This window comes from Salminus brasiliensis, chromosome 23 (assembly GCF_030463535.1).
Source record: "Salminus brasiliensis chromosome 23, fSalBra1.hap2, whole genome shotgun sequence".
Taxonomy (NCBI): domain Eukaryota; kingdom Metazoa; phylum Chordata; class Actinopteri; order Characiformes; family Bryconidae; genus Salminus; species Salminus brasiliensis.
In genome coordinates this window covers 25,588,336-25,610,150 of record NC_132900.1, presented here as the reverse complement: position 1 = coordinate 25,610,150, position 21,815 = coordinate 25,588,336, and the positions used below count along the sequence as shown (strand labels likewise).

Here is a 21,815-nt window from a genome sequence, read left to right as displayed (position 1 = left end):
AAATGTAGGTATGGTGATATACACTGAGGCGGAGCTACTGTCTCTCATTAGGGTGAATATTATCAACACTGTAAATGTAGGTATGGTGATATACACTGAGGCGGAGCTACTGTCTCTCATTAGGGTGAATATTAATAACACTAAATGTAGGTATTGTGATATACACTGAGGCGGAGTTACTGTTTCTCATTAGGGTGAATATTAATAACACTGTAAATGTAGGTATTGTGATATACACTGAGGCGGATCTACAGCTGTCATTAGTTTGAATAGTAATACCACTGTAAATGTAGGTATTGTGATATACACTGAGGTGGAACTACACTAATGTGCATAGTTGAAATAGAAATTGAAAGACATAGTCATCCATTGACAAACCCAGTGTATATCTGCTTTGGCTTCTTTCCTGATATATTTGAACAGTAAATTGCTTCGAGGCCACTGAGTTTACAGGGTTTTTCCAGTAAATAAATCTGACACGTGAACTCCTCCTCGGCACTCTGCTGTCAGACCACAGCGGCGCTCCTCCGAGCTCCAGACCTTGCCAGAGCCGTCAGGTTCCCAAGCCTCAAGCTAGTGGCCTGCTGCCACATTAACCATAATAGCACACACTGTAGTTAGGCCTTTTAGCAAGATTATGGATTCCCACACATAGTTTTCTGATGGTGTGGGTCCGGCTCATCTTTTGTGGGTGTAATGAGTTATGAGGTGGCCAATATAAATCACGCTGCGGGATCTGAACCCAAAACTTCACTGCTGTATTGTGTGATGCTAGTGTGAGGTGACCGCCAGCAGTGTAAGGTGAAAGTTAAAAATAGGAAAGCAAAAGAAACTGCAACCACAAGCTGTTCAAGGAAAATTTACCTACATAACATTTCAAAACTATAATATGAAGACAAATGAATGATAATAAAGCCATTCAGATTAAAATAATGAAAGGTGCCTGTTACCACATTTTAACAGTATTACACTATTAATATGTATTAACTTCTTTGTATATTACAAAAATTGGGTGTTCAGTAAAGCAGTGTTCAGTAAAGCAGTAAAACACAAAGCAGAAATATGATAAAACACAACTCACCAAAATGCACTAAACGGACATCTCTGATAACGGTCGCAAACAGCCTAAAAACAATTTTTACTTTAAACTGCGAGTATGAGTTCATAAATCTTAACGGTTTACTAAGGTTCTGATATCTGTTACCACATTACTGGCCCATATATATATTATACAACCATCCCTTCCGCTCCGCAGTGGATCTCCCTGGCTACGGTGCTGCATTGGGACCTCCAGTCCAATCACTAAATTCTAAACCCAGCCGGACGTGAGGGATTGTCTGTTGTAGCTTTAGCTTTAGCTCCCCAGGTTGCTCAGACCTAACTTTTAGAACTGCCCATCAGATTTAGATTCACAGGGGCTTTTAAACCACCTGCCTAATAATGCATATGTCCCCCTAATCTCGCCAAAACAGCTCTGATACATCCATGCATGGCCTTAGGCACCCATGATCCTGTTACTAGTTCCCCAGTTGTAGGTATTGGCCACTACATACCAGGATCACCCTACAAGACCTGCCTGATGTTTTGGAAATGTTCTGATCCAGTCATCTAGCCATCACAAAAGGCCCATTTCTCCTGCTTCCAACTCATCAACTTCAAGAACTGACTGTTAACTTGCTGCCTAATATGTATTTCAAACTTCTTGACAGTTATTCTTGAATGTTATGGCTGATCTGTCTATAAAAGATCTGCACTTTCAGCCAAGGCATTCCTATGATATAAACCTGACACTGCCTTGTACTGCATAATGACCTCTCAGTTCCTAACCAAGTAGCAGTAGTAGTATATGCCTCTCCCTTCAGACACCACAGAGTAGCTGCAGGTGACTCAGGCCTATTACTAGAAGAGTAGCAGAAGGTTAAACAAGGACATTGTAGAAAAAAAGCCACATTGCTTCAAACACAGGGCAGAGCAACGCTGCGCTGAAACGTACAACTTTAATGCGGCAGTAAATCAGTTGGATAAAATTTGGTGGACGGACTCCAGGGTTCATGAGGAATGATCAGTCATTAAACCCTGAGCATGACATTGCGAAAGCTGCACATGGGTCCACTTCATTATTGTTACGCTGTTCCGTACGTTCACAAGCCCTAATCTCGTTTCTAGGTTCAGAAATGCCAACAGCAACAATCGCACTGCCCTAAGAAGGAGCTGAGGTGGTGTAAACAGGGGTTGATGTCATGGTTCTGGTTAGCCGGAGGTTAGGGCTCACGGTGGTCCAGGAAAACCCCGTAAAAATGAGTCAGAGAGATGGAGGTCTTTCATCAGACTGAGTAACATCGATTATGTGGTTGCAGGCGCATCTGTCAAGGGGGTTGATATATTATGCTGCAAGTGAACCGTCAGTTCATTAGTTCATGTGTTAGAAACAGTAAAAATGGGCAAGTAAAAGAATCTGAGGCACTTTGACAAGAACCAAACTGTGATGTCTAGACGACTGGAGGGTCAGAACATCTCCAGAACATCAGGCAGGTCTTGTGAGTTGTTTCCGGTATGCAGTCTTCAGTACCCACTAAAAGTGCTCCAAGAAAGGCCAACTAGTGAACCAGCGTCCAAGACTCACTGATGTGGTCCATGGAGGCCCCACCTCACAACTTACAGAACTTTTTAAAGAATCTGCATAGAATTCTGCAAAGAATCTTGTAGAGTCCATGCCTCGACGAGTCAGAGCTGTTTTTGCGGCACGAAGTTGGCCTACCCAGTATTTGGCAGGTGGTTATAATGTAATGGTTACATACATTTTTTGCATATGGACTTAATAAGTAAAAAAAAGAGAGTGAAGTGGATGATAAAGCAGGAGAAGAAGGACGCAAAGAAGAGCAGAGATTCTGGCTTTTCTTCAGCACTGAGGAGTTACACGTCTCTGGCCTGTGAACAGTTGTTTCAAACACAGTGATTTGTGCTGGCTGACACGGTCTGTGCCATGAGCGGTGAGGAGCCAGAGTTATTTTTTGATAACGTACCCACTTACCTTTCCTAGGTCTGAATCAGTTTAACAGCTCCAGCTTGGGGCGATTTTACAGCCCAGTGCTGAAAGACAGTATAATAGAAACAATGCCTTATCCAAAGTACTGTGCTTAACATTGAGAGAAGTTGCTAGGTTAGCTACATAATGCTAATGTCAGCCAAATGCAAATTGTCTTAATATTCAGCTATAAATGGACATTACAGCAAGCTAGGCTTAGCATGTTGCAGTAAGATACTGTTGGCTAAACCTACACCTAGTGGTTGGTGTGGCGCAACAGATAACACCCCTACCTGCTAATGAGCTACCACACTACATGGGAAACTGGGGTTCATTTCCCAGCCTGGGTGACTATGCTGTGCTACACCAGTAAGAGTCCTGGGCAAGACTCCTAACACTACATTGGCCCACCTTTGTAATATGAGCAACCTTGTAAGTCGCTCTGGATAAAAGCATCAGCTAAATGCCATAAATCTAAATCCACCCGTCTAACATGAACAGCTCAGAAAACTTTGCTCATAACATTGGTTTTACCTTAAAGACATTAAACAACATATTTCTTGATTAGTTTCACATTACTATAAAGAGTAAAATATTTGAACTTTGAAAGTTTACTTACCAATTCCTGCCAGTCATGACTGCCTGAAGATAAAGGGTTTAACTCGTTAACAATCCCACCAAACATGTATTACACACGTCTATATCTTATTAATAAAACAGCTACTTTGCATTTTAGATTTTAAGAGGCTAACTGACAGTTTTCTCATCAGCATTCCAAGGGACTATTGATTAACCCTGAAAACTGACCCTTTGGCTGGGTTGTTGCTGTGAAATCACCCAGCAACAAATGTGTAAATTTTTTGGCCTACTCTTCCTTACTTTAGTACTTGAGCATCCATACCCAGCAGCCAAAATGAGAAAGATGTGGAGATTATGAGAGGTTTGCCAGCTTTGTTTGGCTGAAAGCATACCGAGGCCTACTCTCACACTCACTGTAGTTATGGAGTTGGTGTGATATACCAGATAACATGCCCATGTGGGGCCTGTATGGGTCGCCCAACCGGAAACCAGAAAGTTTTGTCCTCAGGTTTTATGCTGGCCCACCAGGGTCAGTGATGGGACCAGGAGGGGGTTAAGCATTGGCCTCATCTGGGTTGTACACTGCACATGGGGCCTAGATGGGACCCATGTGAGATTAAGGTGAGCTGTAATGATGGGGCCCATTAGGAAAGCCAAACTAGGTCCCAGTAATAACACACTACATACAAACCCACTCTTAGGAGGCTAACTGACTTCTTTCTGATCAGCTTCAGGTACTGTTGACACTGAAAACTGACCCTTTGGCTGGGTTGTGGCTATGGCACAATCAGTAACCCACTGGCTGGGCTGTGCAAAACTAACCAGTGCTGTGGAAATAACCTGGCAACAAGTGTCTCTGACTCTTCTCTATTATAATGTTGCATCGTTTTCTTTCTCCAACTGTCGAATTACGAATTAAGTCACTTTGTTTTGCAATATCCACCTAATTCAATATCTCATGTGATGTTAAGAAATTAAATTAGGCCTTGCAGCATGACAACTGTGCTTACTCCAAAACAACACTATGCCGGACATTTGCCACATTTGCATTAGTGTGAATACACACTGTACGTCTCAGACAGATTGTGGTGTTAGTGTCATGGCCTCTCTGACTCATATGTTGGCTGCAGTGTTGTGACACACACACACACACACACACACACACATCCAGCCAAAATGTGAAAAAAAAAAAAAACATTCTCATGGTCATCACCTCTGGTGCCTGGCCAGAGAACCCTGGCTGCCAAAGCCTGAAAGCCTGAAGCCCTGAGCCGAAGCCAGCTGAGCAGGATGAAAAACGGAGCTTGTGGTTACATACAAATCCTGAGAGAGCGAGTGAGCGCTGTACTGTACGCACACTTCTGCGCAAATCCTTTATAGCCATGGTTTGGCCTTCAAATCAAATTTGCATAATTAAACCCCTTACCCCGAAGGCAGTCCATCAGCTGAGACGTGTTTGATGTCTTAAGTTCGCTCTGATAGTTTAGCACTGCAGCTACGAGGCTTCTGTAGCTAACAAGTAATGAATTCAGAATATTGTGAAGGAGGGATTATGGAAGTATCAGCGCCAAAGGAGGGATCATGGTATGGAGGTCTCTCATTGTTTACTTTGGGCATCTTAAGCACAGCCAGTTGAAACAGCACATTGATTGCTTATTGGCTAAATTCACGCTGCCGCCTTCTCTGCCTGTCAGCCAACTTTAACAAAAGTTCCTCTTCATCACTGATCAACAACAGTCAGTTTGACTATTTGCAACGGTGTGGGTTTCAGGTTTTTTTAAACTAGCTAGGTTAGCTAAATATTAATAATGTTAGCCAATCCCAAATAATACTGTACTATACATATAACCGACTTAATATTCAGCTATAAATTGACAAATATCATAAAATGAGCTACAAATACCCGAGACTTCTCAGTAAAACTTTAGCTAGCTTACAGCAAGCTAGTGTTTGCATGTTATAGCTAATGTTAGCTAATCCTACCATCACAGCTCAGACATGAACTTATAATGTTAGTTCTACTTTAAAAACCTTTTTTTATTTTAATATGAAATAAATATCCTTGATTAGTTATGCATAACCCCAAGCAGTAAAACTGTAAAACTCTTTTTTTAAATTCTTTTGAATTCTGATGGTGCGTCTGTGTCTGCACTAGGTATGAACCAGTCTTTAGTTACAGTGACAGGGTGTGAAACTACCTCCACCATGTTTGGATGCTGTACTTTAGCCTGCTGGCTCTCACTGTGAAGTGTTGATCTGCTTCAGGGGGAATCTGGAGAAATATCTGTGTGAATGTGGTCAACATTCACATATGATGTTGAGGCTATGAGGACGTGAGAAGATCCTGGACCTGTTAAACTCCATAAAAAAGTCAATATACCATTTGTGGCCCGTTCTCCTATTGTTCTGTGGTGGACTTGGAAGACAAGAACTGGTCTAGTGTACTTTGTATGTAATTTATTTTTGCTCCAAGTGCATGAACAACACATCTGGGTTTGTACCCTGTGATGGCTCCATACCATCAGTGTGATTCAGTTCAGTGAGCTGTTTATGACTTTCTAATACTATCACAGATTTATTGAGTGTGTTTCTGTTGGCTGGAGCGTGAGTGAAACATGAGATTGGAAAATACACTTGCTGAAAAGCATCTGTGTGTGTGTGTGTGTGTGTCTACATGTGTGCTGATATTTTGTGTGCCAAACATCTGTTTCTGCTCTGAACATCTGCACCTCAAGTTAACTGACAGATGGGTTTTTGGGACAAAAAGGTTTTTTTTTCTTCTTAAAACTAAATAAATTGAGATATTGCGATTGTAAGGATCCTTCCAGCAATTTATAACCTTTATCTTTATCTGCTACACCCGTACCTTGTGGAGTACTCTGGACTATTATTAATAATTATTATTGTTATTCATTTTTATTTAAATGCTGGATTTTTGGCTAAATTAGTTGGGTTATATCCAAAAAGTCTTGGATATAAATCAAACATCACAATCCCAAAAGTTTCCCAAATGAAAAGGTCCTTCCACAAGTGTTTAAACTTTTGATGGGTAGTCTTGCCTGTATTTCCACAGCGCTGCGTTAGGTGTGAAGTGATGCCTGCTAACATCAACACATTACACGCATCATTCCCAGAAGGTCCCACTGGCCTGAAGACGGCTTGGAACTCCCCGTACACAGCACAGTGTTATTACAGCCACGGCCAGCTGTGTTCGTTCAGTTACTGTACAGAAAAAACGGCAAATTGGAAAAGGGACATTCTGAGGGAGAGACTTTAGGAAAGCTGCTTCAGAAACAACAACAAAAGCTTCCCGAGGGCCAGTGACAGTGACGCAATCATTCCAGCTCATTCGTTATGGCCTTTAATGGCCTTTTCAGCGCGAAAAGCCTCCTCCCTCACTCCGAGATGTGAAAAGCAATTGTTCTGGCGCAGGTGGACCGTGGATTCTGGCACGAAGGCGAGCGTCACCAGATACTCCGGAGTCAACTCATTTCTGCACATGGCGTAACACTAATAAGGCTATGGCGGCCTTTCGGTGGAGATGGAAATCTAATAAAGACGCCCTCGAGGCCCAGAGGTGCAACTCAGACTTTTATTAAGAGACAAATTGGATTGTAATGTGGGCACGTGCAGCTCCACAGCGTCTCTAACACACCCAGAATTTGTAGATTAAAAGGCTGCTGTGCTTATTTTTCCCTTTTTTTAAGAATATAAACACAACAGTTATACATAGAAGCCATTGCTCTCAGTGAACTGGTGCCTGATTACAGGTTTGTCCTTTGCTGGTTTTGCTTGGATGAGCGCTGCGACCTAAAGCCAGCGCAGCAGTGTGGAGAATGAAGGAGTATTTACTGACACAGAGTGTGCCGGTAGGCCTTTCTTTTAATCATTCTTTTAGTCTTACTTTCCCCACCACATTTGCACTGCCTGTCTACAGTTTGGAGATCTGCATTAATAAGCAATAATGAGTCACTGTGAGCACACATTTGCAGTTTTTGGGATCATTTCATGATGGATAAATGAATAAAAATGATCCAAAATGACTTAAAAGAAGGTCTTGGCCCTGTTTGCACCTGGTCACTTCATGCATTATGAGGTAAGGACTATATCTGGATAAGGCCAAGCCATTTGAAAATGCAAGTGTGAACGCACCCAAGTCTTAAGTTAAACTAGATATAAATCCCATCACTCAAACCACTTCAGGAGGTGGTCCGAGACGCATTCTAGCCACGTTATAGTAGAGTAAACACATCCGAAATGCAGTCAACAACCAAATAGTGTATGTTGTGTTAGATTCTGGTCATGTTTGGTCATTCTGGTTGTGCTGGTCAGCCAGCGTGGTCATGGTTGTCATATCATTCATCACATCTTCTCTGTGAACTCCAGACACTGGATGAACTTTAATGAAGGGCTGATTAGATAAAGTAGATCTTGGATTGGACCTGGAAATACTGGCCTTCCTCCAGGAGAGCGCTGGGAAAAAGTTAAGCTACTTCAACTAGTGGACTGTTTATCTGTTTATTTGCATTTCTTCTAATGTTACAGGCCTCAGATTTTGCCACAGATTCCTGACTGCACATTGTTATATAATTAGACTGTCATACTGAGTCTGCTGCCACCAGACCATAAAAATACACAGTAAGAAGCTTCACAAACTGGCTGTCCATTCTGTTACCACCGTGCAGGGCATCGATTTCCACAAAAGAACCTCTGCAGTCAGAGAGTTAGCAATGCAGTGACTTGAATGACACAGTACAGTAACGGAATATGAAGTGGGCCCAGTTTCAAAAATCACATTTCGGATCACGTTTTCGTAACGAGCGCAGTCATGCCCTAGCCGTGTCTCTGTTTAACACATTTTCTGCTAAAAAATGGTTCCACCATTATGTGTCATAATCCTGCGCACAGCTGAAGTGAAACGCTAGATGTTTCTTGTGGGACGTAAATCAGACTGTGTTGCCCTTTTTGGGTCATTGGATCCTTCATTTTAGAACGTCTTTGCTTTTAAGCTGCGGCTATATCGTCTTCCAAATGATTCCCAGACAGAGGGATCATTAGGCATTATGTCACCCTTCGGCTGAGCACTTAAAGGAATAATACACTGAAAAGTGATAATGCACCGCAGCTAACAGTGAATGAAGACCAGCTTGGGCCCGATTTGCATTCCTAACGACGCATTACATGCCTGATAAAAGCATAGCCGGCTTATTAATAAAGTGTATCAACAATATTGCCCTCAGTGGACTCGAGGAGAACCATATCTTTTGGCCGTCCAACTGGGTGCATGTGGCACAACTGGGATTCCGACCTGAATTCCGTCTGAATGGAGCGCCACATTTGTTTGGAGTCCAGTCTGCAATAACAGCAATAATTGTCAGAAATGTGTGCATGTTTCATTAGGCATACCTTCAACTGTGTCTGACTGACTGGGACAGATTTTACAGTTAAAGCCAGAAATGCTTTCACTTTAATTTTTGAGGCATAACATATCAGCTAAAGGTGTAGTAACATAGACCCACAATTATTAATATAGCGTCACTGAGCCATAGCATACTGCATCCACATGATCTCACACTTCTAAAATAGGGTTCTTCAAGGGTTCTTTAGAAAAAGAATCATGACCATGCTAAGAACCTTATATATATATATATATTTACCCATTTTTTTCGTCATTTACCTAGCCCATACGTATTCTCTCCCAATTGCATGCGGTGCGGGTGAAGATCAACACCCCCCACCTCCCCCCCCCCCCTCTGAGGTGTGCAGCTAACCATCACCAGGCAACCAACGGCAGCCGACGAAGCGATGTGGGGAGAGAGCGCCATCTACCCACCCTGGAGAGAGCAAGGCCAGCTGTGCTCTCTCGGGGCCCCGGCTGCTGATGGCCAGCAGCATGACCGGGATTCGAACCAGCAATTTTTATTTACTTATTTAACACACAAGTAATACCTACTGTAGATTGTTCCTCATATCATAGAACCTTAAAAAAGAGGGTTTCAGTGCTATGTACAACCATTTTTGCCTAATGTGTCATATTCATATCTTTATCCATTAACAGGGATGTCGTAGGGAGGTATCTGACAGGGGTCCTGTTTTCATTGTTTTTTATGTTAAATTATTAACTTTTCATTATTCATAGAATAATTTAAATCAATTTAGTAAACATCAGGAGCCTCTGCATTGCCTGATTTGCATCCCCCCTTCTACTACACTGCCCTCAAAACAGGTGTGAATTGTAATTGGGAGTGATGCACAGTAAGTATTAGAGGTAAGCATTGTGTTGTATTTAAAGGTGCTGTAGATGATTACAGATCTGCACACTTTCTGTAAAATTCTGCAAATGAAAAGGCAAGGTGTTTGTACTCTAAATGGGAAAGAAAGAAGGTGTCTTGGGTTGAGAAACACAACAATGTTCCACCCAATCAGCAACAGGGGGTGTTTGCTGATTGGGGGGTGTTAGATGTTAGAAAGATTGCTCCGACAATCGCATCAGTACAGTCAGGTACTGATGGTGGATGACTACTTCTGCCACTACGACTCAACCCATCAGCACTGTATGAAGGTCCATCACTCCAAAGAACCCTACAAACTTAATGCTTGGGGGGGCTTTATAGCCCTCCAGCCCTTGCTCGGCCTTGGGCACGTTGACCTTAAGCTCATGTGTGGTGGCTCCAGTGGGTCCTGTTCTATTGGCAATGCTTTTCTTTAGAGATTGAACTCCAGTATCTGCACAGGGTGCACCCTACAGTAGCTGTACAAGGTGGGGAAAGCAATGCCTGAAGAGGCTGAGGAGGTTGTCAGTTGTCAGGGGGGAATATCCCTGTGCTTCAGTGTAATTTCTAAGAAAAGAGCAGTACAGTTGAGGAAAAGAGGGGAGGGGTCTTATACTATCTGCGTCACACTGCTCTCTCTATCTCTCTCTGCCAGGTTTCACCTGCCAAACTAAACAGGCCCCATCAGAAGGGCTTCTTAACTTGGCTCTCGGCTCGCTCTGAAAGAAAAGCTCTTCAGATCCAAACACAGAACAAGTGCACATATATAACGAGTATGACAAGAAAAACAAACACAGGAGAGGCCCAGCAAAAACAATATCTCACTAAAACACAGGACTTTCCACTCCGGAGTGAACATAGCGTTCAAGCATAGGATGGTTCCTTTTGGTCTGGTAGACATTAAGGGCCTTCTCTGCATCTTATCTTGACTCAAATATAAATAATGTTCAAGCACATAATGTTCTTCTAGCCCAATAGATGTTGGGATAGATGGGGACTCATGGCATCTGCTGCTGGCTGAAATGGGAAGGAGGAACGACTCTTTAGGAAGGTCATGGGTTGGATTTGTTGAATATGAATGGTGGGGCTTAAAATGCTGTATGCTGAACAGGTGCATGTCTGTAAATTCTTTGTGCCAGGCATGAATTTCAAAACGGTGAAGCAGGTTTGGTAACAGGTAAGCATATTTTGTGGTGTCCCACAGGGTTGTATTTTAGGGTCTATGAAATTCATGTTAATTATGAGAGTAATGCTGTTATGAGGGTGAATAACTGATGTGTGGGCCTACGTACAAGGCATGAGGAGTTCAATTCTCCTTTTCTCTTTGTAAAGGCAAGGTTTTTAGTTCATGATAAAGTATTTTGGAAACTTGAAAGGTGGTTGTGATTGGTTATTATTCATTTATTTGATACATTACTAAATACACTAGATAATGACAGCACTAGTTGAGTTGTAGTTCAGACCATGGCTTAAATATACAGTGGTATACAGGTGAACCCATACCGTCAATTAGACACTATCATAACTACATCCATCACCATCAAACTGAATCATTAGTAGCAGTTAACAAACAACACCTTAATAACAATAGCTGGAGTTTAGGAAGTTTAGACTGGCTGACGCAGTGTGTACTGTATCTCCATGTTCTAGATAACAGTGAGTCATACAGTGTCAGAATCAACAAAAAGAAGTCGCATAGAGATTACTGAGCAACTCCAGATTGTTTGAGGTGAGTGTGTGATGATGTAAGCGTACAGTTCAGTTAGCACTATGCTAACCGATGGGGCTATGAGCTTATGAGCTTCCATTACTGGTTAGCTATATAAGCCTCAAACAGTATATACAGTATATATACAGTCATGTGAGACAATAGAACATCTCATGAAAACCATTGTCTTTTAATAAATATTTAAACATGTGGATATTCGATCTTCATTTTAACAGAACTAAGAGATAGAGGTCATAATCAACACCCCTATACCCCCCAACACCCCCGCATAATCAGAATCAGGTGCAGCACATAAGCTGCAGATGATTTGAACATGGTTAGAGAGGATTCTGGAGGAGCCTGACTTATTTAAATCTCAGACATTTAGTCTGGTTTGCGCTTGATTGTTGAAGTGAGTGATGAAGATCATCATGACCAGATCCAGAGAGCTCTCTGAGGCCTTCAGAAAGAAGGCTGTGGATGCAGATGAGTCTGGGAAAGGGTTTAAAAAGATTGCATAAAGATTGCTGCTAAATTATTTACAAGTGGAACAACATCCAACATGGCCAGGTCAGGCCGTCCTAGCAAGGCCACAAGATACGTAAGGAAATCTCCAACAATCCTAAAATGTCATCATGGGATCCACAGATGGCTCTTGCCACAGCTGATGTCTATTTACACTACATGGACAGATGTTTTGGGACACCTCTTTCATTGTTTCTTCCGAAATCCTTACCGTCTAGGAAAGACTTTCTACTAGATTCAGCATTGCCTTGAGGATTTGATTGCATTCAGCGAAAAGAACAGTAGTGAGGTCAGAATGTTGAATGATCAGCACCCCACTTCATCCCCAATGCATGGAGCACCATCATTCCAGAGATTCCACAGCTTCACCTTACCACAGCTCAATGTCAGGGGGCTTTACACCCCTCTAGCCCATACCTGCCATTAGGCATGGTGCCAGCAGGTTCATGTTTATCTTCTACAGAGTCTTGTTCTATTGGCAGCACTTTTAGAAGAGGTGTCCACACAAATTTGGGCATGTAGTGTATATATATCTATAAAGTATATACAGTTATCCATTACTTATATTACTGCATGATTTAATGTACTGTTCTTTTATCTGGACTGTCGCTTTAAGTACATTGTCCTCTGTACTGTGCTGCTCCAGGTGACAGGGAGGGACTGTATGGGTGCACCTTAAGCAGCACTATATAAAGCAGCCGGTGAGACTTTTGCAGGGTATGTGAGAGAGACAGAGATAGAGGGAAAGAGAAAGAGACACAGGGAGAGGTCAGTGCTGGTGGGTTGTCCACACTAAGCTCAGTGTTAGAATAGGCTAAGAATTCTTTGCGCATTTACGCACCACGCGTTTACGCACAACAGCCTTACTCAGCATCCAATCCTGAGCTCTTCGTTCCGGCTGCAATTCATTCAGGACCCCTCTGTCTGTGGGCTGCTGAATTTCTCACCCGGAGTGCTCTGGATAAGGTGCGGAGAATGAGGAGCAGCAAGTTTTTCTTCATCGACCTGATGATGCTCTTGTGCGTCGCCAGCGAAGCGAGCGCATGGACTGTGCGTAACGACACCGACTTGGCCACAGGAGCTAACGCGAGTGTAACGAGCAGCGGCGCGGAGGACCAGCACAACACCTCTCTGCCCAGGTCCAGGAAGAAGCGCTACATCTCCCAGAGCGACATGGTCGCCATCCTGGACTACCACAACAAAGTGCGCGCGAACGTTTTCCCACCGGCAGCCAACATGGAGTATATGGTAAGCGTCTCAGTCTACACTAGCTGTCCAGACGTATCCAGGCACACCTTAGAGTGGGTGCAATTTAGTAAAGCTTGTGTGATCTCCAAAGAAAAGACCACCAGTTCCATCCAGTACCTTTAGGATAAGCTGTATTGGCAGAAATGAGGCTCATCACAGCAATGTTCAGACATCTACTGTAAGGCACTGGAAGAGTGGAGGTGTCGCTCCAGCAAAGGGGGTCGAACTTCCTAATAATGCCCTTAATTTCTGGGGAAACCTGAAAGAGCAGGTGTCCACATACTTTTGGACATCTTCCTGCAGCGTAAACAGTAGAGGCTGAAAGGGGCGCTATTCTACTTAATTTGGGGTCATTTTGGTTCTTTCTTTTAAGACGGAGATGGAAAGTGCAGCCCCCCCCTCCAGCCCCTCCACCCCCCCTCGGGTACGTGTACCAAATTAGTTCCACAGTCAGGTGCATGGAAGTGCTCCCTCTGCTGGACTGTCTGATGCGTTCGCTTGCCTCATGTACGCTTCTATTGCCTTACAAGGCCAGACAGGCAAGATGGACATACTTCCAAACATATTTCCTAAATCTGGGATCAACTAGGAATTTAAACAGATATGATTTGCTTTTAATAGACATAGCGCTCGTGTTTTAGCGCTGCTTTCAGTGGTGCGGTTCCACTGGCAGGAGACCTGCGGCGTGTTTCGGCATTATGGGATCAGCTCGTTCTGGACTGGGTGAACTGGTTGCTATCAAACTGATATTACAGCTTGGTTTTCAGTGTGTGTTAAGCTTGCTATCTTAATAGCCTGTCATCCGGATACAGTGAAGAATGAAGGGCAGGGATAGGGTGACTTTAAGGTTCTCCTCCAAGCATGTTGAGGCCCACAGTGATGCTCTTATGAAACTGTGTTGTGGGAGTTGGGTGTAGGACATTTCAGGAGCTAATAGCTTTAGACTTTTTGCTGTTGTGTGAATCAGGTGATAACATTGCACTATACTGACCTCTGTAGTAATACTGATCCCCTGCGAATAAGTTGTATATTATTAATGTAGTGTGACCATATTTTGCAGACAGCCGCCGTGGTTAGGGGGACTTCAAGTAGGCCTGTAGGCCTGTAAGTTGTAGGATTATGGCATTGTGTTTGTATGAGAATGGGATGGAGATATATCCCCCTTCTCTTTAATATCTTCTTATTAATTAATTATTAATTCTCATTTACCAAAACTAATAAATTGCATTAATGGCCAAATTACCTTTCATTTCAACTTGAGTATCTCACAAGTAAAATATTTAAAAAGCTTTACTTTTACCACATTTTACATTACGTTTTTATTTTCATGCCAATTTAAATTAATTAAAAAAACACTAATATACATAAATTAAATACATAAAAGATCTTTAGAGATATTTATTTACATGTGCGTTCAAGTATTTTAGGATTCGGCCAATCGGCTGTTAAGGAAAGCAGTTTGACCAACGGCTGCATGTAAGCTACAGGTACATGCAAACCAATAGCAGCGCTTAGAGGGCGGGACTTAAGCAGTTTGATCAATGGCTGCATGTAAATGAAAGGAATGTAGACCAATAGATGCGGTGAAAAGGCGGGACTTAAACAGACGCACTGTGAGCAGCACAGCATTGCCAGCAAAGCAGCACCACCTAGCGGTGGTGGCTAGTAAATGTTACTGGTACATTTGAACACAAAAACACTGTCATGGTTATAACACATATATATTTTTATAGAACTGAAATATTGCTACAATATTTATATATTTCTGATGTGTTATTTATATTTATTTTTATGTTTATTTGATTTTGCGACAGTTGAGATGGGATATTTATATCAGTCAGTAGAGCACCGGCGTGTTTTTTTTATTTGGTGATATTAAATGATGTCTGCCAATATTAATGGATATTAGAATTTAGAATTAAAAAAATATTATCAATATTGGTTACAAATTCATATTAGACCAGTGCTAATGTTAACTGGTCCACCAGAAGCTTTAACTTACTGGTACCCAGGTTAGCATTTTTGAGTGTTGTAACATTTTTTTTTTTTATTATTTCATTTGTAAAAACACCCCTTCACCAACTTCAGCTCGCCCCTTGTTCATGTGTCATACCAAATGGCTACTCGCAGCGCAAGGGGAGGAGGGAGAGCGCTGAGCGGAATTAGCAAATGCCCTCATCTAGGCTAGCCTCAGTTTGCTAATCAGCTAGTCGTGCACGCTTTTTAAACATCATGCTTGAAAATGTGAATAATGACTCTGTCTGGCCATAAGCTTAGGTTTAGATCTGCTGTTAGCAATGTGGCGTATAGCTTTCTACATGGCAAGCTAGCAGAGTAATAAGCTAACAGCTAAAAATGTTGTATCAGTGATCACATTACAGATGGGGTTATTGTACAACCTAAAGAACGTCATATTTTAGGAATGTTGAGGATTTGAGCTTCAAAGCAGCAGTGTATCAGTTTGCGACTTGTATTAGCCTGAGCCCTTGCTCCTTTGGGGCCTCATCCTCCCCCCTAATAAGGTTGGGGAATTCCCTCAAAGAGAAAAGGTGAGGTATTGTGGATGAGGGCTTGTTAAAACCAGCATGGAAACGAGTGGCTTTTCAGTTTTAATCAGTGTGCTTTTGTGTATGAACAGGTTTGGGATGATTCACTGGCCCGGTCAGCAGAGGCCTGGGCAGCCACCTGTATCTGGGACCATGGACCGCCATACCTGCTCCGATACCTGGGCCAAAATCTCTCTGTCAGAACTGGCAAGTAAGTGGTGGTGTTCGTGAAATGTGAATTTTGTCAATTCAGATCTTCAGATGCAAGATACAAAGCATGTGTTTGTCTACTTCAGCACCATGGACAGTCTCAGTATTGAACCCCTTTAAATGACGCTTTTTCCAGTGCTTGTTACTTTTCGGCAGATCTTATATAACCTGAAGCTGAGTTGAGAAGCGCTGCTTGCAAGCATTTAACCTCATCAGACTAGTGCACAATACATCCACCTTTGGCTGCAATGATGAGTCTCTACCCAGTTTGCTCACTGTTCGGGAGGTTTTCACTCGTTCTTCCAGCAGATCTGCTCCAGGTTGCTCAGGTTGGTTGGATTATGCTTGTGGAACCAGTTTTCAAACAGTGCCACAGATTTTCGATTGAAATGAAATCTGGACTTTCAACACTTGAACATTCAACGTTGTGTTTTTCAACCACTGCTTTGGTGTTTGGAATCATTGTCCTGCTGAAAGAAGAAGTTTCCAAAGCTTTAGTTGTGTAGCAGACTGAGGTTGGTTGTGTCTTCTAGTATTTTGCCCCATCCATCCGTCCTTCAGTTTTAACAAGATGCTCAGTCCGATGCTGAGGAAAAGCATACCCACGTGATGCTGCCACCACCATACATCACTGCTGGGATAGCTAAAATAGTTGCTAAAATGGTAATATCTTTCATCTGTGTAAACCTTTAGCTTCCATGTCCATTTCTTTGTGGCTGCCAGAGTACTTCTACTGCAACTCCCCACCTTTTGCCCACATTTCTGTTGAGTGCTACTCTATATCATAATATAAAGGAACACAGTATTTAGTCCATACTGTCCAGCCCTGCTTCAAAGCAAATAGGTGTCACTCACTCTGTTCTTATTCTGTCCTCAGCTATCGCTCTATCCTCCAGCTGGTTAAGCCCTGGTACGACGAAGTGAAGGATTATGTCTTCCCATATCCCCAAGACTGTAACCCCAGGTGTCCGATGCGCTGTTACGGACCCATGTGTACACATTACACCCAAGTAAGTAAGAGCAGCAAGCTGTATCTTCTGGAAAGCTCAGCAGTAAAGCAGCAGAATTAAAGCAAAGGTTTGGCAAAAAATCAGTTCAGCGAAATCAGTTAGCCAAGGCAAGTGTTTAGCTTTAGTTGCTAATCCACCGATTAATACTGTTCAAACTTCAGGCCTTAATCTTCTACCACATAGACAGGTTTGCCTGCAGTTTGCACAATGATAGGTGGTGTACATGCACCTCCATTTCTTGTTAGCTATCCTAGCCTTGTAGCTCCAGTTCAGCATTAAGGTTTTGCTAAACTATGCTTTTAAGCTCCTCCACCTAACGATCTATGGCTTTGTGCAGATGGTCTGGGCAACTTCAAACCGAGTCGGCTGTGCAATTCATGTGTGCTACAACATGGTGGTGTGGGGGGCTGTGTGGAGGCAGGCCACCTACCTGGTCTGCAATTATTCTCCAAAGTAAGTAACTGCTCCTTGCTCTTGCTCTATAGTATTCAAAGCAACATTGTCCAGCAATTTTACCATAAACTATCAGCTTCAGAATCATAGTGATGCTCCACTGACTGTGATAGGAGTGGCATATGGAGGAACATATGGAGGACTGTGATAGGATAATCTCTGTTATGGCCGGAAAACTGCTACTGAACTATATAACTTTCATGGAGCTGCAGAGGAGAACTGCGTAATGCGGCATAACCAGAGTCATATTTGTGTGAAGTCCTGTAATGTCACTATTATTATCTCAGTCCACGTGCTTCTTTCACTTCAGCTTGTCAACAAATGCATGTGTCTATCCATGAGGGAGAGCTTAAGGCACGATTTGTATCTACTGCAGTGGAGTAAAAGTGAATTCCACTCCACAACCGTAACAGATTGCTGGTTACATAAAAATATAGTTTACAGTCAAATAAATCACAGTATTTGAGGTTTAAAAAGAGTATTACCACATGATGGTTCAGCTTCAATATTCATATATTATTTTTAATGTTAGTGTTTAATCACATATTGTTCTACTAATAGTCTTTCCTAATCCACAAGTTGGCGCTGTTTCTTTCTTTTGAGACTAACAATGGCATCAGCATTATGAACAGTTAGATGTTAGTGCAAGGTACTGGTCCTCAAACTAGTCCTCAGGGACCCCCAGATGGTCCTGTATGTTGCTCCAATTGCCCAGATAGAAGCCTTTATCATTCTCGCGTATTGATGAGCCTTGGGCACCCAAAACTCTGTCACTGGTTGGTGGCCTGTACCTCTTTGGATCATCACTATTGATACTGCGACCCAGTCATCTGGACATAACGATCTGGCCCTTGTCAAGGTAGCTCAAGTGTTTAAGCTGCCCATTTCTACTACATAATCAACCTTTTTCTGGTCATAATGTTTTGACTCTTCGCTGTGTATTATTTACAGGTCTGACCTTGCCGTGTGATTGGCTTAGAGGCATTCTATGAGTGGCTTATCCTTTAGACTAATATCTAATATTGGATCACTCAGGAATGTTCGAAAATCCCACTGAAGACTGTGTTCAAGCTGATTATGCTGTTTTGCAGGGGGAACTGGATAGGAGAAGCTCCCTACAGAGTGGGTGTCCCATGTTCAGCGTGCCCCCCGAGCTACGGAGGTTCATGCAGCAACAACATGTGCTTTCCTGGCGTTAACTCAAACTTTATGTACTGGTTTAAATAAGCTGTCTGTTTCTTATATCATCAGAAAGTGGTTAAAGGGGAAGTCCACCAGTATGTCAAAATTGCTGCATAATTCAGTGTTTGAGATGAGCATATTCAGTGAGGTGGGGTTCTGAAATCATTCTGAATGAGTTTGTTTTTAATAATTTATCTGAACCATTCAATTATTTAGTAATTTTGAAACTGGTGGATATGTCTTTTGATACAAGCAGTTTTGTACAGCAACATTTGTGTGTAGAATTTTATATGACTTTTTAAATGTAAAATTCCAGATATTTTGCCAGTGTCATTTTTTTATTCTGAATTTGTGTAGTACATACCATCATATTGATGCTTTTGACAACTAAGATTTGTACTGATGCACAGTTAAATAGTCTTTTTCTCCATAATTACTGTATCTTAATATTTCATTGATGCATATTTTAGTTAAGATGAAATTTCCAGGGTGCTTAATCAAAATGTATATTGTTTATTTACAAACCTTCTTCATAGATACAGGCACTATGGTAATATATCATCAGCTACGTCTTGTTAATAGTGTGTATGTGTGCCTGGACAATGACGAGCCTGAACATATGGGTTATTCCACAGCAAAAACTTGCATTTAATTTATGCAAGATAGCAAAATTTCCACAAATTTTTAAAAAAATGTAAAAAAAAAAAAAAATTTAAGAAACAAATTCTTAAATTATGTTATTTTCTTATTTATTGCAGAATTTCTAAATGAACAGAACTGAAAGATGAACTGGGCATAAATACTTCACTGACAGTAACACAGATTTGAAAAATTGAATCTTTTAAAATTTAATCCTTTATTAAATTTTTCAATTGGTTTTTGATTAATTTTAGTTTTTTAAAACTTTTCTAAAAAAAAAAAAAAAAAAAGAAAAAAAAATACTCCTGGATGCAATATTTAATGGCAGTTATTACACTCAGAGGCACCCAAACTGGAATTCTGAGCATGACATGTTTAATCTTATCTTAACTGGTCATGCAAAAAAATAATTTATGTTTTTTTTTCACTGGTTTTGCCATAATTTAAATTAATTTCAGAGCTGTCCTTAAAATTATTAGACAGTGAATGGACAGATAAAAAGGCCACTATGTACACTATATTAATGCATTCAGCTACTTTAAGTTGCACCCACTGCTGACACAGATGTGCAAATGCACATACAAACGCCACATTCTACCCCCCCCCCCCCCCCAGCTCTATGTATGGTTTATATACCTTTGGAATAATTTGGGTAGCTGAAGCTGATGTTAACGATGTACTTTTTAATACCTTTGCTTTCAGAAAAAGCAACAAATAAGCAGGCATATGTTTGTCCATTTAATGTATAATAATTGGTGTTTTTATCTAAATAATAACAAAAAAATGCTCTCACTTTTTTGGTGCTCAGTCATTCTGTTAAACATTATTTTAAAAATGTAAAAAAAAAAAAAAGTTGCTGTGGAATAACCATTGCATACTTTTTTTTTTCTTTTTTTTGCTACCAGTACCTCTCACCAGTCATTTAAGCAGAGATGAAAATCCACTACAGTTTTGTAATGATTTCTGATCAACAGTGGTGCTCATTAAGGCTACAGCTGATAGCAGAGTTTAGTAGAGTTCCCAGATCAGGTAGATGATAGATCCCTCACACACACACACCTGTTCAGTTCATTTAAGCTGCAGTGAGGGGGATTTAGAAGCTACGTGGGCACTGCACACTTTTCGGTACTGTTTGTATGGAATACTGTAGTTTGTAGGTTTTTTATGGTTGATGTTTCAGATAACAATAATTTTTCTACCAACACTTTATTGGTTTGGTGCTTTATTGGAAGGTATGCAGCTGAAGGTGCTACAATTGTAGGTTGTCTTGGGCCTTTATTTAAAGGACCTTTATTTACTTATTTGATTTATTTTATGTTCCTTGTATTTTGTTTCTTTTTTTTTTTGCTGAGATCTATTTAAAATGAATTAGTGCTGTTATCTAAGTATGCCTTCCAACCCCCCCCACCCCCTCCCCAAATAAGCTTGCACATGCTACCTAGCATTTTATTCATAGCAGCACTTTAACAAGCCTCAAAAGAGAACTTTCTCACTAAAGATAAAAGATAATCACATGGGTGACGGAAGGTGGGCAGGGGAAGGGTGAAGGTGCTGACATCAAGCTACTTAGTTGTTGTTGTTGCATCGTTTTGAATGTCGGCTATCGCATTCAGAAAGTCCTGTACCTGTAGGTCAGATGGCCCCTTCCTGTCAAAGTGGGCAGGGCCTGCTGAGCCACCTACTGACTGCAGTGGGACGTGTAGCTGGCGTGTTGTAGTGCTTTGTGTTTGAGGAGAGTCGTCACTGGGCAGGGAATGCACTGAGGATGTACAGTTTCTTCTGTATTTATTAATTTCATTATGTTTTACTTTGCCCAGAATTTCAGATTCAGAATTGTGTACTAAAGATCAATCAAGTATAAATAAAGCAGTGCTGGATTCTAACATACTGTGAGTTTGTGTAGTAGATCATGTAAATGAGAGTGTGTGTGTGTGTGTGTGTGTGGGGGGGGGGGGGGGGGGGTTTGATATCAATGTGTGTATAAGCTGTTAGTAGAAATATACTCAGAATAATATGTTCGGAATAATATATTGATAATTATTACAATTAATAAAATTCTTTTTGCATATAAGAATAATTACACTAATAAGTAATCGAAGTATGAATGCCTTTCTATCATGTTTTGGCCTCAAAAGTTTGACCCACTTTTGAAACATACATTCTAAATTATAATTTCACAGGTGATATTAAGTAATTCTGGTTATGAATACTTAAAATTTTATTGCAATTTCATTCTAAACATTATTTTTTCATTACAAATGTATTCTTCGTTTTGAATATTTATGAACATTGTGTTACATAGGTTTCTCTTATAAATATTGTAATATTTCCATATAAATTTTAAAAACTTAATTTTAGTAAATATATTTATTTGTAATATTTAATTATTTAGAATTTTACTCTGGATATTAATTTAAT

The 21,815-nt window shown here is 41.2% G+C and overlaps 1 protein-coding gene across 1 annotated transcript; it reads left to right on the top strand.

Moving 5' to 3' along the window:
- The first annotated feature begins 12,864 nt into the window (after positions 1-12,864).
- On the top strand, positions 12,865-21,241 carry pi15b (peptidase inhibitor 15b). The gene is made up of 5 exons (XM_072668794.1): positions 12,865-13,357; positions 15,996-16,114; positions 16,991-17,123; positions 17,461-17,576; positions 18,668-21,241. Exons 1-5 carry the CDS (start codon positions 13,085-13,087, stop codon positions 18,801-18,803), a joined length of 777 nt encoding a protein of 258 aa, XP_072524895.1. The 5' UTR covers positions 12,865-13,084; the 3' UTR covers positions 18,804-21,241.
- The last annotated feature ends 574 nt before the right edge of the window (positions 21,242-21,815 follow it).

What these genes read in the sequence shown, in the direction of transcription:
- pi15b (XM_072668794.1), top strand. Translation starts at nt 13,085, where the DNA reads ATGAGGAGCAGCAAGTTTTTCTTCATCGACCTGATGATGCTCTTGTGC. An exon ending in CAGCCAACATGGAGTATATG is followed by an intron (nt 13,358 to 15,995) that starts GTAAGCGTCTCA and finishes GTGTATGAACAG; the next exon opens with GTTTGGGATGATTCACTGGC. An exon ending in GTCTGCAATTATTCTCCAAA is followed by an intron (nt 17,577 to 18,667) that starts GTAAGTAACTGC and finishes GCTGTTTTGCAG; the next exon opens with GGGGAACTGGATAGGAGAAG.